Source organism: Oryza glaberrima, chromosome 6 (assembly GCF_000147395.1).
Source record: "Oryza glaberrima chromosome 6, OglaRS2, whole genome shotgun sequence".
In the NCBI taxonomy this organism is placed as follows: Eukaryota; Viridiplantae; Streptophyta; class Magnoliopsida; order Poales; family Poaceae; genus Oryza; species Oryza glaberrima.
The window spans coordinates 7,375,381-7,403,111 of record NC_068331.1 but is presented as its reverse complement, the minus strand read 5'-3'; the positions used below and the strand labels follow the sequence as shown (position 1 = coordinate 7,403,111).

At 42.8% G+C, this 27,731-nt stretch overlaps 1 protein-coding gene across 2 annotated transcripts; it reads left to right on the top strand.

The window, feature by feature from the left end:
- The first annotated feature begins 23,112 nt into the window (after nucleotides 1-23,112).
- Nucleotides 23,113-27,271, top strand: LOC127777634 (anthranilate O-methyltransferase 1-like). Of its 2 annotated transcripts, none has more exons than XM_052304237.1 (4): nucleotides 23,113-23,199; nucleotides 23,803-24,213; nucleotides 24,346-24,618; nucleotides 27,189-27,271. In XM_052304237.1, the coding sequence occupies exons 1-4, from the start codon at nucleotides 23,119-23,121 to the stop codon at nucleotides 27,192-27,194; spliced, it is 771 nt and encodes a 256-aa protein (XP_052160197.1). In that variant the 5' UTR covers nucleotides 23,113-23,118; the 3' UTR covers nucleotides 27,195-27,271. The 2 variants fall into 2 exon arrangements, with proteins under 2 accessions (XP_052160197.1, XP_052160196.1); XM_052304236.1 differs by lacking the exon at nucleotides 27,189-27,271 and adding an exon at nucleotides 25,403-25,833.
- The last annotated feature ends 460 nt before the right edge of the window (nucleotides 27,272-27,731 follow it).

The window sequence follows — 27,731 nt, the reverse complement described above, 5'->3', positions numbered from 1 at the left end:
TATCTGCTAGGAATAATATCATTGCTATTTAATAATTTGCTCTAATGTCATTACAATTTTATACTTATTTAAAATATATATATACCCCGTACTTAACTCTTCACTATATTTTCTAATATTTTTAGACCAAATCAACCCCTTCTCCTTGCTCGTCCTCTCATCTCTTCAATGGGTCTAAATCCAATCCAAATCCGCACCAACCCAACACCTCTTCAAAGCAGCTCACTCAACCAATCCACCCCACTTCTTCACCTCTGGGACCCAATCCAAACCAGTCCACGAGCAGTTTCAGGCCAAACCAACCCAAACCATAATAGCCTAGTGGATTCAATCCATTTGGAATCCATGGATTCAACCCACATGCAGTCCACAACGGTGCTAAGCGCATCGCTCAATGGCCACACAGATAGGAATCGTACAGCAAAGGCCGGATCCCACCATGGACTTCTTCGATACCAATCTTGCGAGGAAGAACGTGACATCCACACGCAGCGATGGCCTGCTTCTTTTTTAGGTGGATGAAATCAAGGCGACGGCGAGCAGGACGAACCCGACGTTCGCGGCGCTGGCGCTGCGTTTCGCCGTTCGCGTCGAGCTCGCCGGCCACCACGCAGAGCCCGAACGGCAGTAGGTCGAGCCCCAGCCATGGCCGCGGTGTAGTTCGTCGAAGGATTTGGGGAACGTGCACGTGAAGCGCCGCGACGGCGCGGCCTCCGCCGCAGCCCGCAGCAATGCAGGTGAACCCTCACTCCTGTCCGCATCTAGCCGGCTAGCCTCCGACCGTGCTGCGCTCTCCCGCTCCGCCGCGATGGCCCATCCCGCCAAGCACGCGCCACCAGCTCGGCTGCTCCTCGATGCGCTCCGCGCCGCCACCGCCGCTATTCGCGTGCGTGCGCCAGCTGCGCTCTCCCGCGCCGCCTCCGAGAAGATTGCCGTGCCGCGGATCGCACCAAGCCACGCCGCGCCGCGTCCGCCGCCGCCGCCTCAAGCACAGTAGGACTCAGGCCATTCAGTTCATCCATTCCTATTCCTGGGTTGAACCCATGGGTAGAATCCATTTTTGACCCAAAAAATTTAGGGAAAATTGGAACCATGCCATTATAATTTTGTAAAATTTAAGATATGTCATCCTGACCCACATGTCATTGACTCATGTGGGTCCTACATGTCATTGAGATACCGATGTCATATCTCAAACTTTGCAAAATTATAATGACATGGTTCCAAATTACCCAAAAATTTATTACGACATCGAAACCAATCCAACCCATATTTCAGTGAGTCCAAATCGCTCCAACCCATTCCAAGCCCTACCCCATTTCAATCCAACCGAAGACGATCCATTTAAAAACCCAACCCATTCCACCATTTACATCCAGTTGTCGTCCTCATGCATCAAAAGCATCATACGGATGCCACGCGGCACCAGAAAGCTTCCACCAATTGAGGTGCTTGAACAGGGTGGATTGTATCACCATTTGTGTGAGACCTGCGGCGAGGAGCCCTCTCGAACAGTGCCACCCCCAACACCAGCATGTCGAAGCCTTAGCTCGTACAGCGCCACCACCTCGTGCTTGCGCCTCTCCTCCTTCATTTTTTTGCATGATGGCGTTGACGATGACATCGACCGGCACGAACACAACCTTACTTGGCCTTACTAAAACTAGACTGAATTTAGAATCTAACAATCGATGTCAAACGTAATCTATTCGCCACAAAATTATCTACGACAACTTTATTATTCGATCGAGATAAAGTTTAAGATTGTTATTAGGCTGTAGAAGCTCCTTAATAAAATCTAAGTTTGGTGAAACTAGTGGTAAGAAATCTGATAGAGTAAGGTGCGATCTACGTTTATCCCACCACCAAAAACTACATCAAAAACTGTAAAATCAAAGTGTTTTTGATTCTTTATTCTGTGATGAACAAGTGGCGTCTGTGATTATTGGTTTTGATACTTAGAGATTATTGGCGAAGTGGTTTTGGAGATGATTGGTTTTTACAGGTGATATACAGGTGTTGTTGGATATGTGGTCCGGTTAGACCGGGCAGTGGTTGCTGGTCAGACCAGCGTGTATCGCGCGGTCAGACCGGCTAGCCCGCGGTCTGACCGGCCGATTCTGTATTTCGGGTTGTTTGTTGGGATATCCGTGATTGTTTCATGTTTATGACTTCTAGATGAATACTATGCGTATGTAATCACTACACTGGCCACGGTCACCTGTGACGGGCCCAAACCATCACCTTTGACGGCTTTGAGCATGGTCAGTGATCAGTGGTCACTAGTGAGTCCAGTCACCTTTTACGGGTGGCCGGCCGTCACAGGTGACACCCACCTCTGACGGGCAAGTTACTAGAAGGCCGTCAGAGGTGTTGGTCTCCGCTAGCCTAGGGCCAGTTGGGACCCGTCACAGGTGGCTCATCTCTGATGGCCCTTTAAATAAAGGCCGTCAGAGGTGATGGTCTCCGTAGATAGAAGCTGTCACAGGTGATCTACCTGTGACGGCCCCGAAAGTAAAGGCCCATCACAGGTAGGTCACCTCTGACGGGCCTTTATTTGCGAGTCCGTCACATGTGAGGTTACCTTTGATGAATTTTGGTTCCGACCCGTCACTGATGTATTAATTCCAGAAAAAAATAAATGCTAAATATTGGCTAGCCTTAGGATTTGCTAGCCATGCCCTCTGAAAAACAGAAACATCACAAATATATTCCAGTCACCCCCCTAATATAACATCACAGATTCATCTCAAACATCACAGATCCCCAACATCACAGATCCATCTCAAAAATTGACATCATTCACATATGCAATTCAAATGCCACAATTTTGCACAGCAAATTCATACCCCTTGAAAGCCACAATTTCAGTCGTTGCTCATAGAACCGCATATATGCTTACCAAATAGATTAAAGCCATAATGTCCTTGACCTCCACGACTTGTCAATTAGAAAAAAAAGGAGAGAACAAATGAATAGTACAACGTAAATCGTAGTTGATCAAATTTGATGACAATTTAGCAAACTACCATAAATATTGCACATATGAAAGTAAATTACATTGCACTCCATAATGTAGAATCATAAAAACAACTTTTTTTACATCACAAGAAATTATCTAGCCAAGTTTATGAGTCTATTTGACATGAAAACATCCTTTCTTGTTCATTATTTCCGCAAGAATGAAGGTGGACACTTCGCCTCTGATAGCGGGAGAGTTGATGGGTGAGATCTTCAAGCCAGCTCTACCTTTCTGTTTAATAAATCAGAGATTAGCACGTTTAGAATAGCAATGTTGGTATTGAAATGAGCTTATTCACCATTAGCAACAACCTCAGGGTTGAAATCTTTCACCTCTCTTAGAAGTGTTGACATGTTGTGGCACACGTGGAAACCACACTGGTCTCCGATCTGTTGTGCGCATGCAAACTTGGTGTCATGATAGAGTTCGTCCTTGCCCTCCTTGTGCCTACCACCCTTTTCCACATATGGGCCCCAAGCCATATTTAAGGCCTTGGTGATTTCAGTGAAATCATAATCTTTCGTCTTATTGGAGTTAAGGTAGGTAACCCTACTCCACTTAGGTACGATGACTAAAAGAATCCAATGTTGCCTGCGCGGTGGTTATGTAGCGTTAGTAATAAGAACCTTAACTTCAATAACAATATGCACAAAGGGTATTGTCCTCTTAATCCTGGTTGTGTGCACACATGATGTACTCCTTGTCTTGGTAGGCCCATAAACACTGGTTGAGATAGTCAACCACATCAGTGAAGCTCTGGAGTAAATTGACCTTGTTCACCATGGATGGATCATGGAACCCAACCTAATTACCAAGGCGACGACGCTCGATCCAACACAACCTTAAAACATTTACGTATTAGAACTAACTTAATTAGGAGATATAGTTCAATCATATCACAAGTATAGAAGGTCTACACTTACAAGGAGTAGCATTTTAGAAGTCCAGTGTCCAACTTCCGGATCCTGAACAAGTCGAAGAGGTCATCAAAGCCTATAGTTATATAGGCAGGCGACGATAGGAACGGCTGCTGGTCGTGATGTCCAACTATGGATGACTCCCTCATTTTCCGCTTGGCATTACTTAGCTCCATGTATTGCCTATATAGCTCTTAGCAAGCAATACCCATTACGGCTAACACATTGTCCTCCACCAATGGCATGCCTAGTTCAAATTGGGCCGGCGCCCTCACGACCTTTCCCGCTTTGCTCACCGGCATCGACGTAGCAGCCTTGCCCCTTTTTGGCACCGGTGCCAACTCCCCGATCTTCCCCTTGCCGCGTTGACGCTTCTGGCCCTTGACAAGTGGTGGGGAACTATCGGCCTTTCTTGTGGTCTTAATTGGAGCCAAGCTTTGAGCTATATCTGCCAAGTCCATAGCAGCTCCACTAGGAGAATGAGGTACTGACAATGCCGAACCACGGGGAGCCTCAATTGATAGCTTAGACTTGGGAGGTGTAAGCTCCGTCGGTTGACTTGGACGAGGAGTCATCTTCACAACTGTCTTCTTTGGGCCATTGTATGAACATCTTGCGCGCATCGCCCAAAGTCATGATTTCATCATTGGGGGGCACAGGCAGCGGATAGACTGACCAGGTGACCTTTACTGTATCGATGGACACCTTGGCATACCCAGCTAGCAAGTCTGCGCTGTGGACCTTATCTATAACCGAGGGTTTGAAAGCCATGCCCTCAGCGACTTCGGGAGCGAAAGTTGGGTGGACCCTAGCCAGTAGGATACACTGTGCTATGCCCTGCATATGTAAAGTTTGAATTTAATATTGGAACGTGTAAAGGTTTTTGATTAGATATGGATCGGATAACATCAATTACCTCTATGTGGTCCACTGCAGCTAGTGGTGCGACCAAGAGACCAGGGGCCGGCACCTCTGTGGATGCACAACTACTCCTACGCTGTGACGGACTCGCGTTGTGTTGTGCACGAGGAGTTGGATGCATAGCGTGTGTTGTGCCTCGGGGTATATTCATGTCGGCGAGGACCTTTTTAACCCTTTCTTCCACCCTAGCGTCCATGCTTGCTTCTAGTTCTTGAATGACCTCTACCTTAAGCTCGGCCTTCAAACGAGCGTCCCTCTCTTCCTTGGAGACTTTCTGTTTCCTGTATTGGGAGCTGTATTGCGGCAGTCCATGCTTCCAGGGCACATCGCTGCCAATTCCCCGAGTCCGGCCAGGATGTTCTTTGGTTCCGAGCGCCTTTGTGAGGATGTCATCTTCGCGCCTCTTCGGCGTGGACTCAACCTCGCTTTGTGAAGCTTGTTCAGCAACCAACCCAACTATAAAAACAAGAATCGTTTATACAAACTTCTACTTCATGCGAACGGTAATTAGTTAGGTTAAGTAGTGAACTCACTAGTTCCTGATAGACGACGGCAGCACTTTTGTTCTCAAATGTGACAGAGTTGTTCGGGTTGACCTTACCCCATGCCCGCGCCCAGTTGCGAGCTCTTTGTTCAGGGATGTTCGAAAACGGGGCAGGGACATTCGCTGCTGCAGTGGCTGCATCCTCTTGGGCTCATATTGGCTCCTTGCCGATGTACCCTTCGGTGTCCAGCCGATGCGGGTGCTCGAGAAGCTCCTAGTTAATTACCTCCGTAGGTCTAGGCCTGCGAGAGAACGTCCGATTAAGCTGTCTATGGTCTTCTTCGCTTCGCACTCTCCATACATGGTGTGATTGTGGTAGATGTGCAGATGTGGGAGCCAGCAGCGATCCACGGCCTCGTCGGTCCGTGCGCCGATTTTGGTGAAATAGTCTTAGCATCGTCTTCACCCGCCCTCGTCGTCTAGCCTCCTCAGTCTTAAACGACATGTTGGTGTAGATTGCTTGATGAAGACATGCGTGGAGCTGCGTAGCTCGAATAGCTTGATGTCACAGCAGTTGAGTCGGGATTATATTAGGAAAGGGAGAAGTCGTTGGAGATGGTAGGTGCAGATAGCGGACTCCACTTAGTATATAGCGATACACATCCCCACAGCCAAGTGAGTATAGCTTAGTAATAAAGCATTTGATTGTTTTTGTGTGTCACTGTAGTGTACAGTTGCATGCATGCACAAGCATACACACAATGCAGTGTACAACACTAGCATGTGAGGATTGTGTCACAATATATGGCTCCGTCTATATATGACGCGCTCATCTCCGGGGACCTTCGCGGATGACTTGGCCAGTGGCTTCACGGGAAAACCCCGACCACACGGATGCATGACGCGACGCCTGCGGCGATGAAGATGGAGAGAACACGTCAAGAAGGAGGCAGTGCCGGCAAGGATGATTGAGTAGTCATCGACGACGCCCAAAGAGACCGCGACGAGCGTGAAGGTGTCGCCAGCCAGTGGACTCTCAGTGAGACATCCTCACTCCTCATTGTTGTTGCAAAATCCAACATACATGGCAAGGGCATCTCTCCCATAGGAGAAAACCCAAGCTTGGTCCCGTGTGGACCAGGAGAGTGGATGGAAGAGGGTCAGAATCAATGGAATGGGGAAGAGATCTCCCTCTCTTGCCCTTGGAGGGCTCCTTTTATTCATATGTAACAGAAAATTACTTCTTTGCCATTGATTTACTATGCATATACAACACCCTTTTAGGGGTATTTTAGTCATTTTATACATTAGTTTATGCAACATCCTAAGTATGGGGTTATTCCCCAACACTCACTCGACAAACGACGTTAGCAGTAGCGTCCGAAGACACCATCGTGTCTTTTAGGTGGTGCTGCAGCGGTCACAATGGCGGCATCCTCGGTGCGACGATGTCGGCATGCACGTCGGCCACCTTCTTCAGCGGGATGGCACTCGGCGGATGGCATCACGGTGGTCTGACAGGTACGACAAGCGTTAGGGCGTTGCCCACAAGGAAGACGAGATAACCTCACGGTTGACAGCGGCTCCGCTCCATGGGGACAGGTAGCGTAGGCGGCGATCGACCGACAATCTGACATGATGACGATGGCATGCCGGCCGGCGGCCTCTGATGGGATGGCATGGACGAGCACCGCTTGGTAGTGCTTCAATGACTCTATGGTCTTCACAACATGGTTTTAAATTTCGAAATCAACATTTCTGTCGCTGGTAGGCGATAGAACCGAAATTTCTGAAATTTCGGAAAAATTTCGTACGAAATTTTTTGAATTTTTGATAGATTTTGAATAAATTTGAATAAAATTTGACCAATTTCATAAAAAATTGCAAAAAAACGAAATTTTCGGGCGAGATGTGAGCATTTTAGTGGGGGCAAAATTTTGGAAATTTCGAACTGAAATTTCAAACCCTGCTTCACAGACGCGGGAATGATAACAATCCGGCCTAGGTGGGGTTGGCCGAGGCCCAACAAATTAAGATTGCGCGGACCCTAACAGTTCTTAGGGACACCCACTCAGGGAAAGGCCCAATCTCCCTAAAAGACTAGTCCAATAGGGGAAGGGTGGCTCTCTCTTTTAAGGTAGCTTCCTCCTCCCAAGCTAAGCAAGGTGGGATTATTTAGAGCCTCACACGGTCGCTGTCCAACGTTGGTGTCTTTGCCAGCGGGTAATAGTGGAGGATGTCCTCATCAGGGCAGCTTGGCGGCATCCGCGTTGTTGTCAACAAGACCTCCTGAATCGGCATGAGGCGGCGTCCGCGGCTACTCCGACGATCTCCATCACGATACGACGAGGTGCACTTCTGGAGAAATGCTTTGTACTCCTAATTGGTAACCCCTGTAGTCCCGGTTTTCTAACCGGGACTAAAGTTTAGTCTCGGTTAGTCCTGGTTGGTTCAAATAGTCCCGTTGCTTTTATAAACCAGGACTAAAAATTGTTTTTTGTCCCGATTTTTAATGGAGCCTGGACTATTGTAGAATTTGGTCGACCGACCAAAAGATGGTTTCTCCAGTAGTGGTGGCGTCACGATGGCGATTAGTCGACAAAGGCGAGCACTGCTTGGCAGCACTTCGGCGACTCAACGAAACGGTTGATGGCACGGATGGAGTAGATGACACCGTGCGGGCGTGAGTGTTGGCGCTCCGGCTGATGTTCTCCTCGAGCGGCTCGACGATGAGTGTGAGGAAAATGGCAAAGCCGACGAGGGCAAGCAGACGTTGGTGGTGTCGCGAAGAGGAGGCTGCGACCGGCAAGTTGACGACGTCCAGCGTCTCGATGACATATCACATCGCCCAGCTAGAGACGTCGTGAGGTAGAGATTGCGGCCGGCGAGGCGAGGACGTCGCGGCAGCAGGTACATGTGTCACTGGTGGCCGGCGTCTCCGACGAGAGGGACCAACACGATCTCCGGCAGGCAGCACCGGCAACTCGTCTCGTCGCCATCTCGTGCACGCATGATGAACTGAACTGAAAGAGAGAAAACAAGAAGAAGACTCAAGAAGCTATATATATCCATGGCGATGGCTGACTACGTACGCGCTCCCCTCCGTGTTCTGCGCAGCCGCTGTCCACGCGTTCTGTCCGGCCACCGGCGTGCAGCGCCTTGTCACCAGGACGATATATCGATGGCTGTGCTGTCGCGAGGTGTAGATGGGCTGTAGCTGAATATCGATGAAGGTGTGGATGATTCTGAATCGGAGGTGGATGTTGTGGTTGTGCACTTGTGCTGTGGAGTGTATGTGAAATGGCTATGTGTAGTGTGAGGAGATGAAAGGAATGGCAGTGGATGATCTGTGTGGAATGGCGCCTGTCGATGGCCTCCTTTTTATAGGCACAGGAGTAACCCTAACCAGCACCGGCCGCGCACTCCTCGGCGCCGCCGCGGCCACGCGTTGGTTTGCTCCGAAGCCTCCGGGCGCCATTGCTGCGGATATACTGTGGGCCGGCGACCTGTAGTTGCGCTTCACGCTCATCGTGTATATGCGGCCGGATATCCACGCCTGTACGCGTACGCGGCCAGGATTTCTCGCCAAATGGCAACGACCTACAACAGGCCGCCGGCCCATATATGCAGCTTCGGTGTTAGTCCCAGCTTGCCGCTGCTTTAATTAAACCCATGGAAAACCATCCGGCATACATATAAGTATACATATACGGTAGGTGCACGGCCACGAGAACTCACGTATAACTGTACAAGCTTCTCACATGTCGCTCAAGTCGGGGCGCGCTGATGCGCAGCTAGTCGCGCGGCCGCGCACGCGCGCGATCAGCTGCCTCCCTCTAGTCTCTCTTCTCCATGTCTATCTCTACTACTTAAAAAAGAGGGGCTTCTATCGTCTGACGAAAAAATCGGACGAAAAAAACTGAGAAAAAAAAACCGGGCGAAAAAAAGTCCGATCCAAAGACGGAGTGAAAAAAAAGAGAGAAAAAAAAAGTCCGATAAAAAAAAGGGCGGGAATAAAATTCTGTCCGACCCAAAAAAAATAGGAACCTGACCAAAAAAACGAGCCAAAAAAACCTGGTGAAAAAACAGTCCGATCCAAAAAAAATCGGAGCGAACAAAACGGGAGAAAAAAAAATATCCGACCCAAAAAAAATACGGAAAAAAAGCGGAAAAAAATGAAACGAGTCAGTAAAAAAAAGGGCAAAAAATTTTAAAAATTTTCTGATTCCAAAGAAAAGAAATTATATGTGATACGGTAAAAAAATGGACTGGCGAAAAAACCGAGCGAAAAAACCGGGCGAAAAAAATAAAAAAAAGTCCGATAAAAAACGGGGCGAAAAAAAACAAATCTGTCCGATCAAAAAAAGAAAAAAGGGGAAGAAAAATGGAAATCCGACTCTGTCAACGCGGTAAAAAAAGGGCGAAAAAGATAAAAAAAATATCCGATTCCAAAGAAAAAGATATTATATGTGACGCGGTAAAAAAAATCGAATGGGCGAAAAAAGAAAACCGAGCAAAAAAACCAGGAAAAAAATAAAAAAAAAGTCGGATAAAAGAACGGGGCAAAAAAAACCTGTCCGATAAAAAAAAGGCAAAAAAGGGAAGAAAAATCGAAACGAATCCAACTCCGTCGACTTTTTTCCATCTCCTACATGACTTTTGTTTGTCATCTATTCTCCTATAGTGGAGACCCTGCACATCTTTATAGGCAATTATCATACTATTTTTTTGAAGTATAGCTATTATTATTGATAACATATTATATGAAAATAATCTTAGAAAATAAACATTTTTAATTGTTATTTAGAGAAGAGTGCACAGTGACTCTATTTTGTGTAGACTTGACCATACGAGGCTAGGATTTGATTGGTTGCAAGAATGAGATTAAAAGAATATTTTAGATTATATGCATGTTGTTATATGAACAATTCAATTATTTTAGGTAAAGCAAACATCGTAAGGTTGCCATCATCGAGGTTGGGCTATTACATTTAAGATGTTCCAATTTTCTGATTGTCATCGACATGATTATGAATGAAAAACGTATATTATCATTACGTTTTTTTCACCCGTTGCAACGCACGGGCATGTTTGCTAGTATATATACTATATATAAAAACTTTGTATAAGCGTATACAAAAGTTTATATACGGATATATAAACTTTCTGTAGTATACAAAGTTTGTATACGTGTATTTTTTTTGTTTTTATATGTACGTATAAAACTTTGTATGCACGTACGTATAAAATCTTAAAAAATATGCATATACATTTTTTTATACACGTATACAAAATTTATATATGTACGTATAAAAAACCGAAAATACTGAAAAGATATGAAAAGAAAAAAAGGAAAAAAAAGAAATAAAAAGAAACCGTGCGCTGTGAAAAAAAAAACCACGGGCTGTCCGCCACCCTTCTCTCCGCGCGTGACACGTGTGCAGTCACGAGGGAGAGGGCGCACGCGGCTGGTCGCAGATTAGCCTTCTCGGCTCAAGTCTTTGTTTTGTTAGGTTCTTTTCTTCTTAGCCTCGTACATACATATGTTGAAATTATAAGCACATAATAATTTAATTTATTCCATAAATAAATCATGACATTGCAGATGTAAACTAGATTGAAAGATCTACACATGTAAACTAAGCAGTAAAACATGAAAAGATCAAATATGCGTAACATGTCGAACACGTACCGAGGTGGCATTGAAAAGATCAAATATGCGTAACATGTCGAACACGTACCGAGGTGGCATACAGGAACGTCAGCAGAGGGTTCTGGAGACCTGCTCGACCCTGCCAGGCGAGGCGAGCGAGCACGCGCGTGTGTTTCACCTCCTTTCTCCACCACACATGTTTCAAGTGACTAGGAGGGCATCCTCCCTTTTAAAGAGGTCCCCCTCTCCTAGAATAAGCAAGGTGGTACTAAACTCCATATGAATGCCATCCCATGAGGTGGGTTTTTGTGATTTTCTAAAGAATTAATCTTTGAATGGGCCTTAGCCCATCTATTAATTCCATCAACATACGTATGCACCAATCATGCTCACATATATGATATATGTGATTGTACCGCATACATGCGATCTTGTTTGCTTGATGTATGAAACGACGAAATATCATCAAACAAATATTTCATCACTCAATGAAATATATTTCTAAATAGTTTGATCAGATGCACTGATTGCAACGCCCTGTTATGTAGAACATCGAAGAAAACATAGTGCAGATATGTACAAAATCCTAGTAAAAAGATGATGAAATGCTCAAATACAGCAAAATGGATAAATGATGGCCTGAAACAAGCCCATCATGCGGCTTCTTCCTCTATTTCAATGATTGGATCTGTCTTCTTCTAGAGTGGTTATATCTATCTGCCTTCTTCCTCCACTATGGTGGATGGATCCGCCTTCTACCTCTGGCGTCACCACATGCGTGGCCAGACAGAGATCATTGGTGGCAAACTAGGCCTCCATAATGAGAGAAATCAATATATTGTCGTGATACGAGAGGACTTGTTTGATTTGTCGCCAACGGTGGATGAGATATACCCACACACAACGAAATGCCATTGATAGAGACTTCATTCACGTCTGTGTACTCGCAACAGCATAGATTGTCCCACCTGTATGAGTTGAGGCTCTGCAGGAGGTTCGGAAATGCAATGGAGCGTCACGTCTTATTTTTATCCCCGTGTCATTTCTCTATAAAAAAAATGCAACTTTTATACAAGTGAAGTTCAATTATTGATTTGCTTTGTTTTTTTATTTTTTTATTAATCTAGATGCATCATTGTGCTTAAATACATTATATATAATTTATAATTTCACATTGGTACGTAAGAATTTAAACCAAAGCACACTTTATTTCATGTAGGTAAGCATTTAGACCAAAACATTCTCTCTTTTTTTAACATTTAAGGTTGGAACCTTACTTGTTTCGCCATTAGAAAGAATATATGTTAAAAAAAGTGATTGATAGATTACAATCTAACAATTTTGCTTCTTCTACCTTTATGTTAGCTTCCTAATCTTACATGGTGCTATTAATTTCAGTAGCATCAAAATTAAACATCCAAGTTCCCCGAAAGGATCAATGCATAGATTAGTCGCATGGTCGAATGTGTTTCTTGCTACCACTAAAAATTAAGTACCACCGTCAAGTTATTTGCTGATTTACTGAACTTTTTTATCATGCTAAAGTATCACTGCCTCAGTTACCTGCTATGTTTCTTCAGGAATCAATATTTTACACGTTCCCGCGCAACTAAATTAGTGCACACCTTATCCACTTATCCTTTTTCCGCACCGCTCGAATCCCTTCATCCGTGGTTCCTCCTATGATTCTTTTCTTCCTTCTATGGTTACTGTTCTGTCTTTACCCGGTGACACAACTGACTTGGGCACCATCTACTTACTCCTTTACCTTCTCTTAAACCAGACGATGGCAAGCTAATCGCATCCTAGTGGCTTGTAGGACATTGTCTTTTTCATCTCTTCAATAACATGTTGCTCCCCCCTACCCCGCCTCCTCCACCACGGCATACCAGTAAGCCTAGACTTTTGTGTTCCGATGATCTCCTCCCTTGCTGATTCGCCCTACTGCCTCTTCCTCTACTAGACTACCACGACGAGATGCTTACAACCGTGGCCTCATTCTTCCTAGTGAGATGTCAGTGCCCATTTTTTCCTCCTCTTTATCAGACCCAGATAGGAGTATCTGTAGAAACTTCCACTGATTTGAGTAGAAAGTGTTGATTTTTTTTAGTTGAAACATTTCAATTGAAATACTTTTGATTTGAAAGTATAGGGATTTTGGTTAGAAAGTTTTGAGTTTTTCAATTGATTTTTTTTAAAAAAATATTTGAACTGGAAGTTTAGCCCACAACTTAAAAGGTTTTTAGATTTTTACTTGAAAATTTTGTCATTTTTTAGATGAAAGATTTGATATTTTAGTTGGAAGTTTCATATTTCATATCGAAAGCTTTTTTTTACACTGAGTTTTAGTTTTAATTCAGCCTAGAAAAATGCCTATGCGTTGCAATAGGGGAAGATAATTTTCATGATTAATAAAAACTCTGCCAATTTAAACGGCAAACCGAAACAAGACAAACAAAACAATAGTAATACAAAGTCAGAAATCATGTATAGTATTGTACTCAGTTGTGCTCGCTTCATTCATCATCACAAAAAAAATCCATTACTACACATATGGGTAGCCTCAAATCGATCATATGGCTATTCCATAAGTTGACACGTGTGTGTTCTGCTATACGTCATTGATCAAATATTTAAATTTTGATTATTCAATTAGTGAAAGTTTTTCACCTGTAGATGGAAATTATTTGCAAAGTAACAAACTTTCCTTATACACAACTTAATGATAATTTTAAAAGGAAGATATTTATGAGAGGAATTTGGAAGAGAAAAAGAGGGAAAAAAAGAAAAGGAGGATAAAAGAGAGGAGATAGAATGGAGAGGGAGAGGACAAGATGATCAGGAGAAAAAAAAAGGATAAAATAGAAAAAAGATGCCGATCGGGGTAGAGGCGCGTGCCACCAAGTTAGGGCTTTCAACGAGCTCGGCTGCCTAAGCTCGAGCTCGACACAAGCTCGAGCCGAGCCTATTGCACATTCGAGCTTTTAGGCAAGCTCGGTTACCGAGTTCGGCCATAACTAGTATAATATATATCTTAATGATAACCTCTTGATAAATATAATTATTTTCTAGTTAATCACACTAATAAAAGAGTAGAAATGACTAAAATAAATATATTGTGCTACTAATATATAAAAGGTGAACATGCAATATAAACTATACACAGTCAAGCTCGGTAGAAGCTCGAGCTTAGCTCGGTAAAACTCTCGAGCTTTTGCTCAGGCTCGCGTTCGGCTCGTTTAGAGCTCGAGCCGAGCTCGAATCGAGCCTAGGACGAGCCAAGCTCAAGTTGCTCGCGAGCCTCGAGCTTTTTTGACAGCCCTTTGCCAAGTGGAGGCGTGCAGGACGGGGTGGTGGGATAGTGTGATTAATAGTTATTCTAGACTCACATCAAATTGGATTCAGGTAACATAAAACCAACTAAAAACCAACTCTAACATTGATGACGTACTAATATTTTTACGAAAACATATTCAATTTTTATAATAGTAGATAAGAGATTTTGAATAAAAACATCATATGTGTGGATCTCAAGTCCTACCCCCTATGGGGTACTGCATGTATGAGTTCAGTTTGCCATGCGGCTGCACGAATTACACTACTACAAAAAAAAAAAAATTCTGGACGAGCACCCCAATAGATTACAGACAGACCATAAGTATCCGCATCTGTAAAAATAAAATCTCATTTTCCAATAGGGCTCCTAAGACATCCATATAAAAAAATCCATTTTTCCAGACAATCCACTTAAAATAAGGGTATTTTGGCATCTGGGGCTCTTAACTCTCCCGCATGCAAATTTTTATTCTCCACTCCTCTCTCTCTCCCATCACCCCACTCCACTCCTCTCTTCTCCCAGCACACAAACACACACTCTCTCTCTCCCACTCCTCTACCACACTCCACTCCCCACTCGTCCGTCTCGGGAGCAGGCTCCAGTGGCGGCGGTAGCGATGGCATCTTCCTCTTCTCCCCCACTCCTCCTCTCCACTCTACTCCCTCTTGACGGCAGTGGAAGGCGGAGGAGGCATGCGACGGTGCGGATCCGAGGGCGGCTGCCTCCCCATGTGCGGTGGGGACGGATCAGACGGTGGGGAAGCGCAGCAGCGGCGGATCCGGTGGTGGGGAGGCACGGGGGCGTCGGATCCGGCTCCGGTGACAATGACAACGACGGGAGCGGGATGACCTAGCCGCCCCTAGCCCCCTACGCCCCCACGACGATGTCGACGACGATGAGGATGAGGTCGATGGCGACGGTGACAACGACGGCTTCCAGCAACGATGGCGACAACGAGGAGGACGGTGGCGGCTTCTAGGGTTAGGGTTTTGTATTTTTTGGTTTTTATTTTTTTCGGATTTTTATTTTTGTGTGCTGACGATAGATTTTCACGTGCGGGTACAAATAGTGATTTTCGCAGACCATTCGGTGCGTGCGTCTAGCCCTACTGCATGCGAAAACCCCTTTCAGGCCATCTGCAAAAAATCCTTTTTTAATAGTGTTAGCAGCCCCCATATTTCCTCTGAGATGAGAATAAGATTAAATATCAATTGCTTTTCCACATATGATTTGCCATAATTATCCGTTAAATAATGTATTTTTTATGAGTGATATATGATCGATCGATACTTCTCCGTAATCCATATTTGTTATATTGGTTCTGAAATCTATCTATCTATCTATATCTATATCTATATCAATATCTATCTATTTATCTATCTATACCTATACTAATTAGGCACTTCCTACGAGCTCCCATATTAACCAGAAAAATCTAGCCCTTAATTAACTAGATCGCAACATCTCGACCATTAATCACTATGTTTAATATTATGGGCTTCTTTAAGAGTCAATCCAAGGCCTATTTGAAAGCCCATCTTGAAAAAAAATCCAATCTGTTATTGCCTATACCCGTACGTCTATCTATCTATCTATACATACATATACTAATTGGGTACTTGCTATGAGCTCTTATATATATTAACCAGAAAAATCTAGCCCTTGATTAACTAGATCGCAACATCTCGACCATTGATCACTATGTTTAATATTATGGGCTTCTTTCAGAGCCAATCCAAGGCCTATTTGAAAGCTCATCCAATTTGCGTTTTGAAAAAAAAATCCAATCTGAGTCTCTCGCAACAAAAAGAACAGAACGCGAGACAGTATCACGAAAAGCAGCTCCCGTCGCGCTTCATCCTGATCAGTTACGAATTCGGACTCCATCCAATCCAATCGGACTGTGAGCAAATAGGAACGTACATGAGCACATGAGACTTCCGCTTGAAAGATGGGAGACGTTCTAAATGCACTTCGTTCTGATTTGGGCTCCAAATGCTGCTGATTATATCAGGGATGATCCTTCCCAGCTAAATCTGAGGTGTGATTTTATTATTTTTTTAAGCTGAAAACTCTACAAAGGTTCGACATGTTCTATGCGCATCCGCAGGTAGCTTGCACGTAATGTTTTTGTTTCTTCTGTTGCTTCTCCCCTCTTGCACATCTCAGTGTGATTTGCTGAATATAGGCCAGTTCTGTTATGTGATTTACGTTTTATAGCAACGTGACAATGTATGATCAGTCTAGAATTTGCAATAGATCGACTACTTCGTTAATTTGAGTGTGGGCACTGCGTATGATCAGTAATTAAAATCATAGGAAAACTCTTTATTCTTTAAGAAAGGAACAATGTATTTTTTAAGACAGGAAAACTATAATTTTTTACAAAGGAAAACTGCAAATTCACACAAAACCAAGGAACTGCTTAATATTTATTAGTTACAATTTCAAAAGTAATAAGGGATAATTGAGACTTCAAACTCCGTACTTATTAATTTCCAATTTATAAATTAAATTAGTAAAATAACTAAATGAAAATTCCAACATGACATAAAATGTCGGCATATAATTAAATTATGAATTTTTTATTCTTTATAACGCCAGCAACAATAACCCGTGCAACGCATGGGTAGGCGACTAGTAATTCTAATTGTTTAATTAATTAGCAGTACAGTATAGTACATAGAACACTAGATGGCGGAAGACGTCAGGGGACATGTTACATCTTGACCCACATCTGCCGACACCACGCACTAAAATCTCGTCGCGCCTCAACATGGATAATCGATCTACGGTCCCGTCTTCCCTTCAGTCCCACTGTCGCTAGCGACACCGAAACAGCTGAATATTAATCATCTCGCTAAATTCTCCGCCATTTTCGTGGATCTAGCTAGATCGTGCCATTGTCACACGAGGTCACGACTTACGCGTGATCAATTGTTTAATTGAACCTCTCGATTACGCGTCATCGCTCTCGTACTGCCGAGGATGCAGACTGATCACCCGGCCGGTCGTCCTGCTATACGTACGCTTGAATGGAAACTGGATATAGTTGGATAGACTTGAGTAGTTCTCAACTTGTTAAATGCCGTGTCGCCGTGGGTTTTCGTATGCAATGTCCCTTCGTCCCATTTTAAGTGCACTTGTCAGTTTTCGTATCCAACATTTGACCGTCCGTCTTATTTAAAAAATTTATAAAATAGTCACACGCTATAAAAGACGGAAACCATCATCACATCCCTAATTTTATTAAAATCTTATTGAAAGCCCAGTTACATGTTTAATATTTATAAACATCAGGATTTAAATGGTGAGTGAAATATCATACACCAACGATTCTAGTGGTCCCTCCCCACGTTTGGCCGTAACTGATCAACCACTATCAGAAACAGAAACAGTAGCCATCGATTTTTATACAGCCAGTTCCTTTACTATTGTCCTGTTATTTGTTTCTTTGTTGCTGAATCGATCAATATTTGCATGGGAGGGCTTGCCGTACGGAGACTGATAGTATAATTAATCAAGTAGGCCACCTGCATGAAAGCCCAGTAACGGGCCAAAAATCAGTGTAATCAGGTTTTTGACCCAGTAGAAAAAATAATCTGTTTAGATGACGTGTAATATAGCAATACACTAACATTATTATTGAAACGCACTGAAAGAAGGACTAAAACTGATACCTATAATACTTTTTTCACCTAAACACATGCCAACGGGACACCAACGGCTAGAAACCGGCACCTCTGTGACCAAATAGTTGCCGGTTTTTAACTGAATCTTCACCTATCTTTCCTGCCAGAGAAAGATGCCTGTTCCAGCAAAAAGCTAGCACATTTTATTCTAAGGAAATTTTGCTGTAGGAAACCGCGACTTTGTGGTTTAGCTCTGGGACACATCAAAAGTCGATTTTTGGAGGAATGCATTTGAAAATGAGGTTATTTACTGATGGACACCACAGACATTAAAATATTAATTTCTGGTTGAATAGGAGAGATAAACAGTGTGAAAGGTTAAAAATACCCCTGGGTCCACTAGTCATATTCTTCCCCAACATCACACTCCCTCCCGGCATCGTCTGACTCAGCCACGGTGCCACAGCCCGGCAACCCTCAGTGCATGCGGGTGGTGGCATGGTCTGGCTACCCTCAGTGCACATGGGTGCAGTGCGGCTCGGCTCGTTGCTGATGCAGGTGCGCGTGAAGGTAGCCGCTGCACATGGAGGGAGGGAGCTTCGGCGGCGACACGAAGGAAGCTGCGGTGATTCCGACGGCAAGTAGAGGACGTTGGGGTGGTGCGCAGCCCTCGGCGTCCCCGGCAGTGCATGATGGGAGCTACGGCGGCGTGTGGCCCTCGGCGACCCTAGATGCGGGTGTCCTCCTCCCTGCTGCTGCTGGCTTCCCTAACCCCTCTGTTAGCTTTCCTTCCCCTCGCTGCCGTCGGTTGGCACTATCCATTCGTCGGCTTTCCCTCCTCCTTCCTGGCATCACCGGCTTCCTCTCCCCCTCTGGTGAAGACCTCAACAGCGGCGCTCTGCACTGTGCTCTATGCACTTGAGCGCACGGCGTGTCAGGGGTAATTTTATCGTGACGCGTCAAAAAGTGGGCCCTCTCTCGTCTAGTCAGCACTAAAACACTAAAATAATTAGCGTGGTGTCCTCTTGCAAATAACCAAGATTACAGAGTATTTTCCTCCAAAAGTGACTTTATGCAGTGTCTTGCAGCTAAAACCACGAAATCTCGATGTCCCGTAGCAAAATTTGCCTTTATTCTATCCCATCATAGTGGTTGGTTCCGAGGCGCAGTTTAGAACCAATACTTTTGAGACCTTCACTCCCAGAAGTAGACATTGGAGGACTCATTTAAATAATCAGTACCTATATGGCTGTCAAACATATGTGTCGGCTCTAGTTAAAAACCTACACCTATGATCTTAGTATATAGCTCATCCCCTTCCTCTTAAGCTGATCGAGCAAAGAACATATTTTGTAGTGTTGTTGGAGATTGATTGCTAAAAGGTTATTTTTATTTCTCACTCCGTTTCACTCTTGCTTGTTGAACTGAACTATTTGCTATGTATATATATAAAATGTGCAACCGAAACAATTATTTGTATTTGTTTTCTAGGGTAAATATTTTTTATCTGTTTTGTTTATTTAATTAGATCCATCCTCGGATGACCACAGGACAATTTTGAGTTTAAGTATTGACATGACGGTAGTTGATTTTGTACATAATATTTATTATTAGGTGCCTTACATAATATTCGTAGAGTAGTAGAGAGAAGTGTAACACAATGTTATAACAATTAAATCATTGAATTGCTTGTAAATTATAAAATCCTAATTGTATTTATTCTGCATGGTTTGTAATAAAATAAATTATTATATTATTTTTCTAGGGGTGGCAAATTTGTTTTATCTTTTCCCTGTTCGTTTTATTAAATTACGGCTGTTTTTGGTCCATTTCAACTGAAGAAAATTGGTCTCTCATGGACACAGGGTCATAGTTTCTTTTCGATAAAAGCAGGCCTCAAGCTCGAGTTCGCTTTGTTTATCATCCGGTCTTGACAGCTCGCCTGCACAGTTACTGGCTTACTGCAACTGCTGTCAGTGTCTGGCCGATAGTGTTCGTTTAGGGAGTATAAACCAAAATGTCCACAACGCTGTATCTGATTGCAAACATGGCGGAAACAAACGATTTTTGAGGGGATAACTTTATAATTGCTTCCGAAAGAATCAGAACTAAACAGGTCTGATGACAGATAATTGACATGGTGAGAAAAGCAAATGGTTTTGTCCACAAGCAAAGGTTTTATATATCGTGCTATACAAAGGAAACGAATCTTACTGTATACTGTATTAATCATGTCACCAAATTCGCCAGTCATTTCTTGGATCTAGCAAGAGTTGGTAACTTTTTTTTAGAAGAAGATAATCACGATCGAGACACCTAAACACCTTACGGTGATATAGGAAAGCTAGACTAAGATGAATTTTGATAGATTAAACCGGCTAGCGGAGCCGATTTAGATAGAACGATGGATAACTACCCGTCTTGTGGGCAAACGGAAGGTTTACGGGACAAATCTACAAAGGATTTCGCATTCTTGCAGTGAAGGCAGACGATTTGCGATGTAAATTGACAAAGATGGACGAACTAATCTAGAAAAGTATATGCGATATAAGAAAAAATGATTCAATAGCTTGTATGTAGATTGTGTGTTGTATATTACAATTGAACCGGCATTGTCCCTTATATAGGGGTTGGTCTTACCCTCTACAGGCCCTCCTGCACGTCCAACTCGGGGTAAAAACCAAAGAAAACCAGAAACATAGCCTCCCGAGTAAGGAATCCCATGACTCGACGAAAACAGAGTCGGTCTCGGACTCTGCCGGTCTGACTGGCCAAATGCTGCAGGTCAGACCGGCCCATACACGGCGGTCAGACCAGCCTAGTAGAGGAAACCGGCAACTTTCTCAAATCTTGGCAATTTTCCTTGTTTTGTACCTAGGTGCCAAATTTATGTGTAAATACATGCCCCCTGCCTTTTTGATGAATATCACGAATCTAAAAGTATAGAACATATTATATTAGGGCAATAATCCAATTACCGGCCATAGGACCTCCTAAGCATCTTACCAAACGCTCGGGAAGTATTTCTTCAACTATTTCCCATTGATTGCTCTCTGAAAACGCTCTCCTTGAAGTATCTCCAAAAAATATGCATTTCCTCGAACAATCCCGCACACTCGATAAGGACCTTCCCAACTAGGTGACCATTTACCGAACTCCTTAGATCGAGAACCCAAAGGAAAAATTGTCTTCCATACCAAATCTCCTATAGCATCCAATATTTGTAAGCCAAATAATAAAGCATCATATTCGGCTTGATTATTTGTACAAAAATATTCCAAACGAACCGATGTTTCAAAGCATGTACCATTGGGTGAAAACAAAACATATCCTCTTCCGCCATAAATATTTGATTGTAGCCGGCGTTACCATCCAAGAAACTAATCACCTTATGTCCCAAAGAATCATTGATCAACATGTGCGCTATAGGCACATTCAAAAAAAACATGTGGGCTATAGGCATAGAATATTCATCTTTAGGAGTAGGTTTATACAAATAATCATACCACTTCCCTTCTTCTCAACCAGAACGATGCTAGACACCCACTCCGCATACCGACATGGCCTAATAAACCCCACCTTCAATAACCGGTCTATCTCTTCCTTGACCCGATCATATAATAGAGGATTAAAGTGACGAGGTGGTTTCTTATAAGGCCTAAATCCTGGTTTTATCGGAAGCCATTGTTCAACAAGATCAGGGCTAAGTTCCGGCATCTCATGGTACTCCCATGCAAAGCTATCAATGTATTCTTTAAGCAACTCGATTATCTTAACCTTATAATCGGCTTTCATGTTTTTGTTTACAAAAGTCGGCCTTGGTATATTTCCATCACCTATATCTATTTCCTCTAATGGATCGGCCGATGTAAACCCTTGTCCTAGCTTTTTTACTTCATCAAAATCTCAATGGTTTCCCTAATATCGTTCTTTGTAGACCGATATTCTTACACCCACTTTTGTAACCACTCTAAATTAACATATGAGAAGACGAAGACTCTAACCATTAGCACATCAAAGAAAACTTTATCACTCTTCCTTCGGCTTCCTTAGTCATCCCGATGCCATGCAACTTTTTTTAGAGGTTACGAGGTGGTGTTAAGCCGATGTTAAGATTTTCTCTCCTCTCTTATATGTCACCAAATATTTTTCATAACTAGTAAGGTGAAGATCTCACTGTTAACCGTTCTACACATACCGACCGACCCCTAATTTAAATTATCTGTTAAATTTTTTCCCCTATACAAGCCATTGATTAATTATATTTTTCATTAATTAAAAGGGTACACCAGGGGAACAAGCTAATACAATTCATTCTCCTTCCTAAAGTGGTGTTAAAATTAAGAGGGTGCTATTTTGGCAACAGCAACATGAGTGTGACTATGTTAAAGTGGAATGAATGTTTTTGTTTAACCTTTAGAACTTTGATTTCAAAAATTTACATGACAATAAGTTTATAAAACCTAGGCAAAATTTGCTACATGATATTAAACAAATGTGGTCTTTGTTGTGTGCTGGGTAGCTCTCACTGCCACCGCTCCACCCTCACTTAGATCTCACCACCACCTCTTCAGTACTTGGATCTAGACTTCATGACGCCGGCGGCCTCAAGCTCCTCCCCAACCCGTCAATCACCTCGATCTGCGTTGACCTCGGCCGACATCAACGTCCTCACCTCCTTCATCACGGCACCCCATCGCCTCACCACCTCATCATCGGCTTCGCCGCCAGGAACCACCAGCGCACCGGGGAAGGGGCATCCTCACCATCATAGGCCTCTTCCTTATTTGTTTATAGCTGCGCCAAGCCGCCACTGCTGTCGGGGGGAGGGGGTGACCTTTGAACGATGCCAGCCTCGCCTTGTGACGAATCTACTATTCCTCCTCTTTTCAGCCAGCACCCTTATTCTCCATATTTTTCTTATTTCTATTTTATTCAAATTATAAATATTTACTCTAGGTGTGTTACCTTTTTAGAAGGTTGCAAATTGTACTTTCTCCCTTTTTGGGCTCTAATCACCTACTTTTTGTTTCATACTTCTAGAAAATGACAAATCTGCCTGGCCTTAATTTCTATAAATAGCACACCATAAGGGAGAGCCAGTGCAACATTATTGTATTAGCTATTATTCCCATTGGAACACACAACCACGATGAATGTTAACGTAGAACATGACTTTCACATGGTTGGAGGGGAAGGAGAAATTAGCTACGCCAAGAATTCCAGGGTTCAAGTAACTACCCATCTCTCTCCCTCCCTTACCCCCCCCCCCCCCCCCCTCTCTTGGTGTGTCAACAGCTTGCATGTAAGTAATAAGCAATGAGATAGCATCAATTCACATTGGCAACAATACTTGTACCATGCCATGATTAAGGAAAAACTAAGTTGCACCATCCATGATGCATGGAGTGCACATATAGATCCATTTGGAACACTACTCCCTGATCAGCGTCTCGATTAATTGTAGAAAGTTGCTCGGACCTCTTTCAAACACTATTAATTAGACGTTATTTTCGTTTGTCATAACTCTCCTACATATGCCATGTAAGTACTTTATAGTATGCAGCTGTCTTAAAGAACTGCCTGTGTAATCTGCCTATAGGAAATATTTGTTTTCTACAGGTTTATTATCACAGGCAGTTGGTTAAAAGCATGTAAAATGGGTTACCGGCTGCCTGTAAAAAGTATTTTCCTAGTACTACGCTATCTAACAAAAAAAAAAAGAGTTCCTATACATAGATATTAGATGGTCTATCCTTCTCCTTTTCTTTCTAAAGATCCAATGTTTAATTATAATAATAAATGAATTTTGACATGTATGTATATATGGTGCTAGGCGAAAGCTATGATTGAGGCTAAGTTTGTCCTTGATAAGGCAATCCGAGAACTGTACGCAACTCTTCTAGCCAATACCATGGTTGTTGCCGACCTTGGCTGCTCTTCAGGACAAAATACATTACATTTTGTCTCTGAGGTGATAAACATCTTTACGAAGCACCAAAACAATTTGGGACAAAGTGATACGGTGGATCTTCAGTTCTTCTTAAATGACCTACCGGGTAATGACTTCAACCACCTCTTTCGGATATTGAACACATTCACATTCAAGGGGGCATCAAATCACAAAGGAGATATACTACCTGCATACCATATCTATGGGGCACCAGGATCTTATTACACCAGGCTTTTTCCTCCTCAAGCTGTTCACCTATTTCACTCCTCGCTGTCCCTTCATTGGCGCTCACAGGTAGGTAATGTTGATGATAGTATAATGCAAAATGCTCTTTCAAGTTTCAAACATGTATTTTCTCCACTCTTATTAAGTCACATAATCGTCATGATAATGTTATATATTAAGAGTGCTATATCACTTCCTTAGGTGCCGGAGCAACTTAATGGGAAGCAAAAATCATATCTAAATGAAGAAAACATCTACATCACCAAGACTACCCCACTACACGTGGTGAAGCTATTCCAAGAGCAGTTCATCAAGGACTTCTCTCTCTTCCTCAAGTTACGCCACGAGGAACTAGTGGATGGGGGGCGGATGGTACTAACAATTTATGGAAGGAAGAGTGAGGACCCATATAGTGGAGATGTAAATGATATTTTTGGTTTGCTTGGAAAATCACTACAATCTCTTGTTGCTGAGGTAATATACTCCTTTGATCCCACTCTGCATATGTTTTAGCATAACTTTTCCTTCAAATAGATCTATGGAAAGTTATTGAAAATATGTCTACATAAAGGCATTCTTCTTGACTAATCTACTAATCAATTTCATTTTTTTTACATATATATATCATGTCTCAATAGTTTTGCATATATCGTTAATTAGTAATTTATGATTTTGATGTTTGACTACACACATCCTAAAGTGCAACAGATTTTGTGATTGGAGTATTCTTGGTTAACCAAATATATACCTACATCCTGTAATATAAGGGACTTTGCCTCTCCTATCTTATTCATGATATAAGAGATTTTTGGTGTACTATTTGTGTGACACTCTGGGCCCAATTAGGATGTAGCCTATGAGTGACTATCTTACGAGTTGAGCAAGAGTAAAACCAACTTATAAAACCTTGTCGCTCTAACCATACAACTTCTGAGTTAACCCTTTTACATGAAACGAGCACAAAAGTATAACTAGATTGCTATGTGTAAGTGGGCCTACCGGGCTAGGCTGTGCGGATTTACAGCTATTATAGGTTGCCATATTAATCAACTCAAATTTCATCCAATCTTATCCACCAATTAACAACTAACTCTCACTTAATACAGCTAGAATAGTCCTTTATCTATATTCTAAATATCTAGAAAAGAGAGAATATAGATAAATGACTATCCTAGAGACAGTGTGTGTAGTAAAATTATGGGATTTCCATGTTAATAAAATCTAAACTAAACTTTCGATGTGTATTAATACTTAATAGGGTCTCGTGGAGAAGGAAAAGCTTGACTCCTTCAATCTACCTTTATATGGTCCATCGGTTGGTGAGTTGGAGGAAATTGTGAATCGCGTCAATTTGTTTGACATGGACCATATGCATCTGTTTGAGTGCAACTGGGATCCCTATGATGACTCACAAGGTGACATTGTGCACGACAGTGCCTTGAGTGGAATCAATGTCGCAAACTGTGTTAGAGCCGTAACCGAGCCCCTAATTGCAAGCCATTTTGGAGAGGGCATATTAAGTGCACTGTTCACAGACTATGCTCACCGTGTTGCCAGCCACCTTGAGATGGAGAAGACAAAGTTTGCTTGGATCGTCATATCCTTAAAGAAAAGATGCTAGCTAGAGATACTTGCAGTATATATACTATAATTATTTATGTACTATATAATTATTAAACCTAATTCCCCTCTCACCCCCCCCCCCCCCCCCCACCCCCCCCCCCCCCAAAAAAAAAACACTAGCTGGGTTGCAGCATCAATATATGCATGTACGTTTGTGTTGTTTGTTTCTTCCTCGGACATGTGCGGTATGTACATTTGTGTCTCTGTGTGTGTAAGTTCTTCTCATTTATCGTGTTTGGAATGGCGCGGACAAGTCGGATCGAGAGCAGCTGAAAGTACGAACAGTGCTTGTTTCTCCTTGTATCACTACCACTATGCTTATAAATTAATAAGAGATGAGAAAACAGAAAAGTTGCAGACGTTTTGCAGCACAAGACTCTTATCTCTTAACTATATATATTTGACGTTGATTAGTTGAAATTCAATTCGAACTAACCAACGTCAAACAAAAAGAACACACTGGGGTACGTAGTAGCTTTTTTTTTTAATTACACAGTACAACACAGACACTCACAACGCACGTATACTCACCCCTATGACTATACGCACATAAACCCTACGCTTATGAGCATCTTCGAAAACTGGGCCGGCAAATTTATCCTGGAGATTGACGAAGTCACCACAGGCGTATTGCTGTCAACGGGTACATCGCCTACTACTGAAAGCACAAAGCCGTTAAATCATGGAAAATTCGCTCCCATGGGGAGTCGAACCCAGAACCTAAGGTGGTACCGAGGCTCTTATAACCACTAGGCTATATGCCCTTTCGCGGGTACATAGTACCTTGTTTGGTAGCGTGTATGGGTTATCACTTACTGCAACTAAATTGGAGTATGATCTCAAAAATAAAAATATACTAGAATAGATGCATGTTTGTTTGATTTGTCCAAATTCTGAATATTTATTATGGTCGCCCCTTCTCAAGTATGACACATACTCTATTAACACACCAGCTAGCTTCAAAAATGCCACATATCTACATTAGTAAAATGTGTATCTTTTCTCACAAAAATACCGTCTGATTTATTTCACCGGGTTTTGTAGGATATTGGATCCTCTTATTGGTGAAATGATCTCTTCTCGGTTTTTAAGAACTTTTTCTTAGAACCACACATGTCCTACCACACATGATCGTGTTTCCTTCATCTTGCTCATCTACGTAGAAACCACACCACCACATCTCCCTCTCACTGTCATTCTGCCACCACCTCCTCCTCCTCCCCATGCCTCTACTCCACCTCGGCCACTTCCTGCCTCTACTCCACCTCTGCCACCTCCTCTCATCTAAGGCAACAACACTGCTGATTATATTTGTTAGAGTTTAATTAAATATTATGGTTGTAACTGATTGTTTTGTGATGCCATTGATGCCTTCTCTCCTTCTTCTCTGCTTCTGATATTTTCTTCTTGTTGCGGTGTAGAGGTAGTCAGCAGCAGCAGGTAGTTCACGGACTTGATCAACTTTTTTGTCGATGGCGTGTTAATGTAGCATGTAAATGTTTTCTTCCTTCGGAGGGCCAGCGACACTAGCCAGGAATAGCCGCATGAACAACTTCCAGCGCTTGGAGATTGATTTGGCCTTAGGCGTTCTCTTCCTCACGCCTCTCCCCTTATATAAGTGCACTGGTGGGGCTCGGGGGCTAAACCAAATTGGTTTATAATTCGTTACCACCGATTACAGTAACTACTTATCTCTCTTTTTATTGATCTCTTTATTTGTTTCTTGCACGGGAGGGAAATGGTGGAATATATCCCCCCTTATCCTGCCAACCTTTGAAACTGGCTGTCAGAAATAACAATGGTACAATTATGAATTAATAATAGATAGCATGGTTTTTTATGTTACATTGTAAAAGGAATATATACCTTGTATCTCTATGCGTATAAATAAAGGCTAATTAGATCCATACCATTATAAATTTGTCTGTTAGGAAAAATACCATTACTATTTAATAATTTGCTCT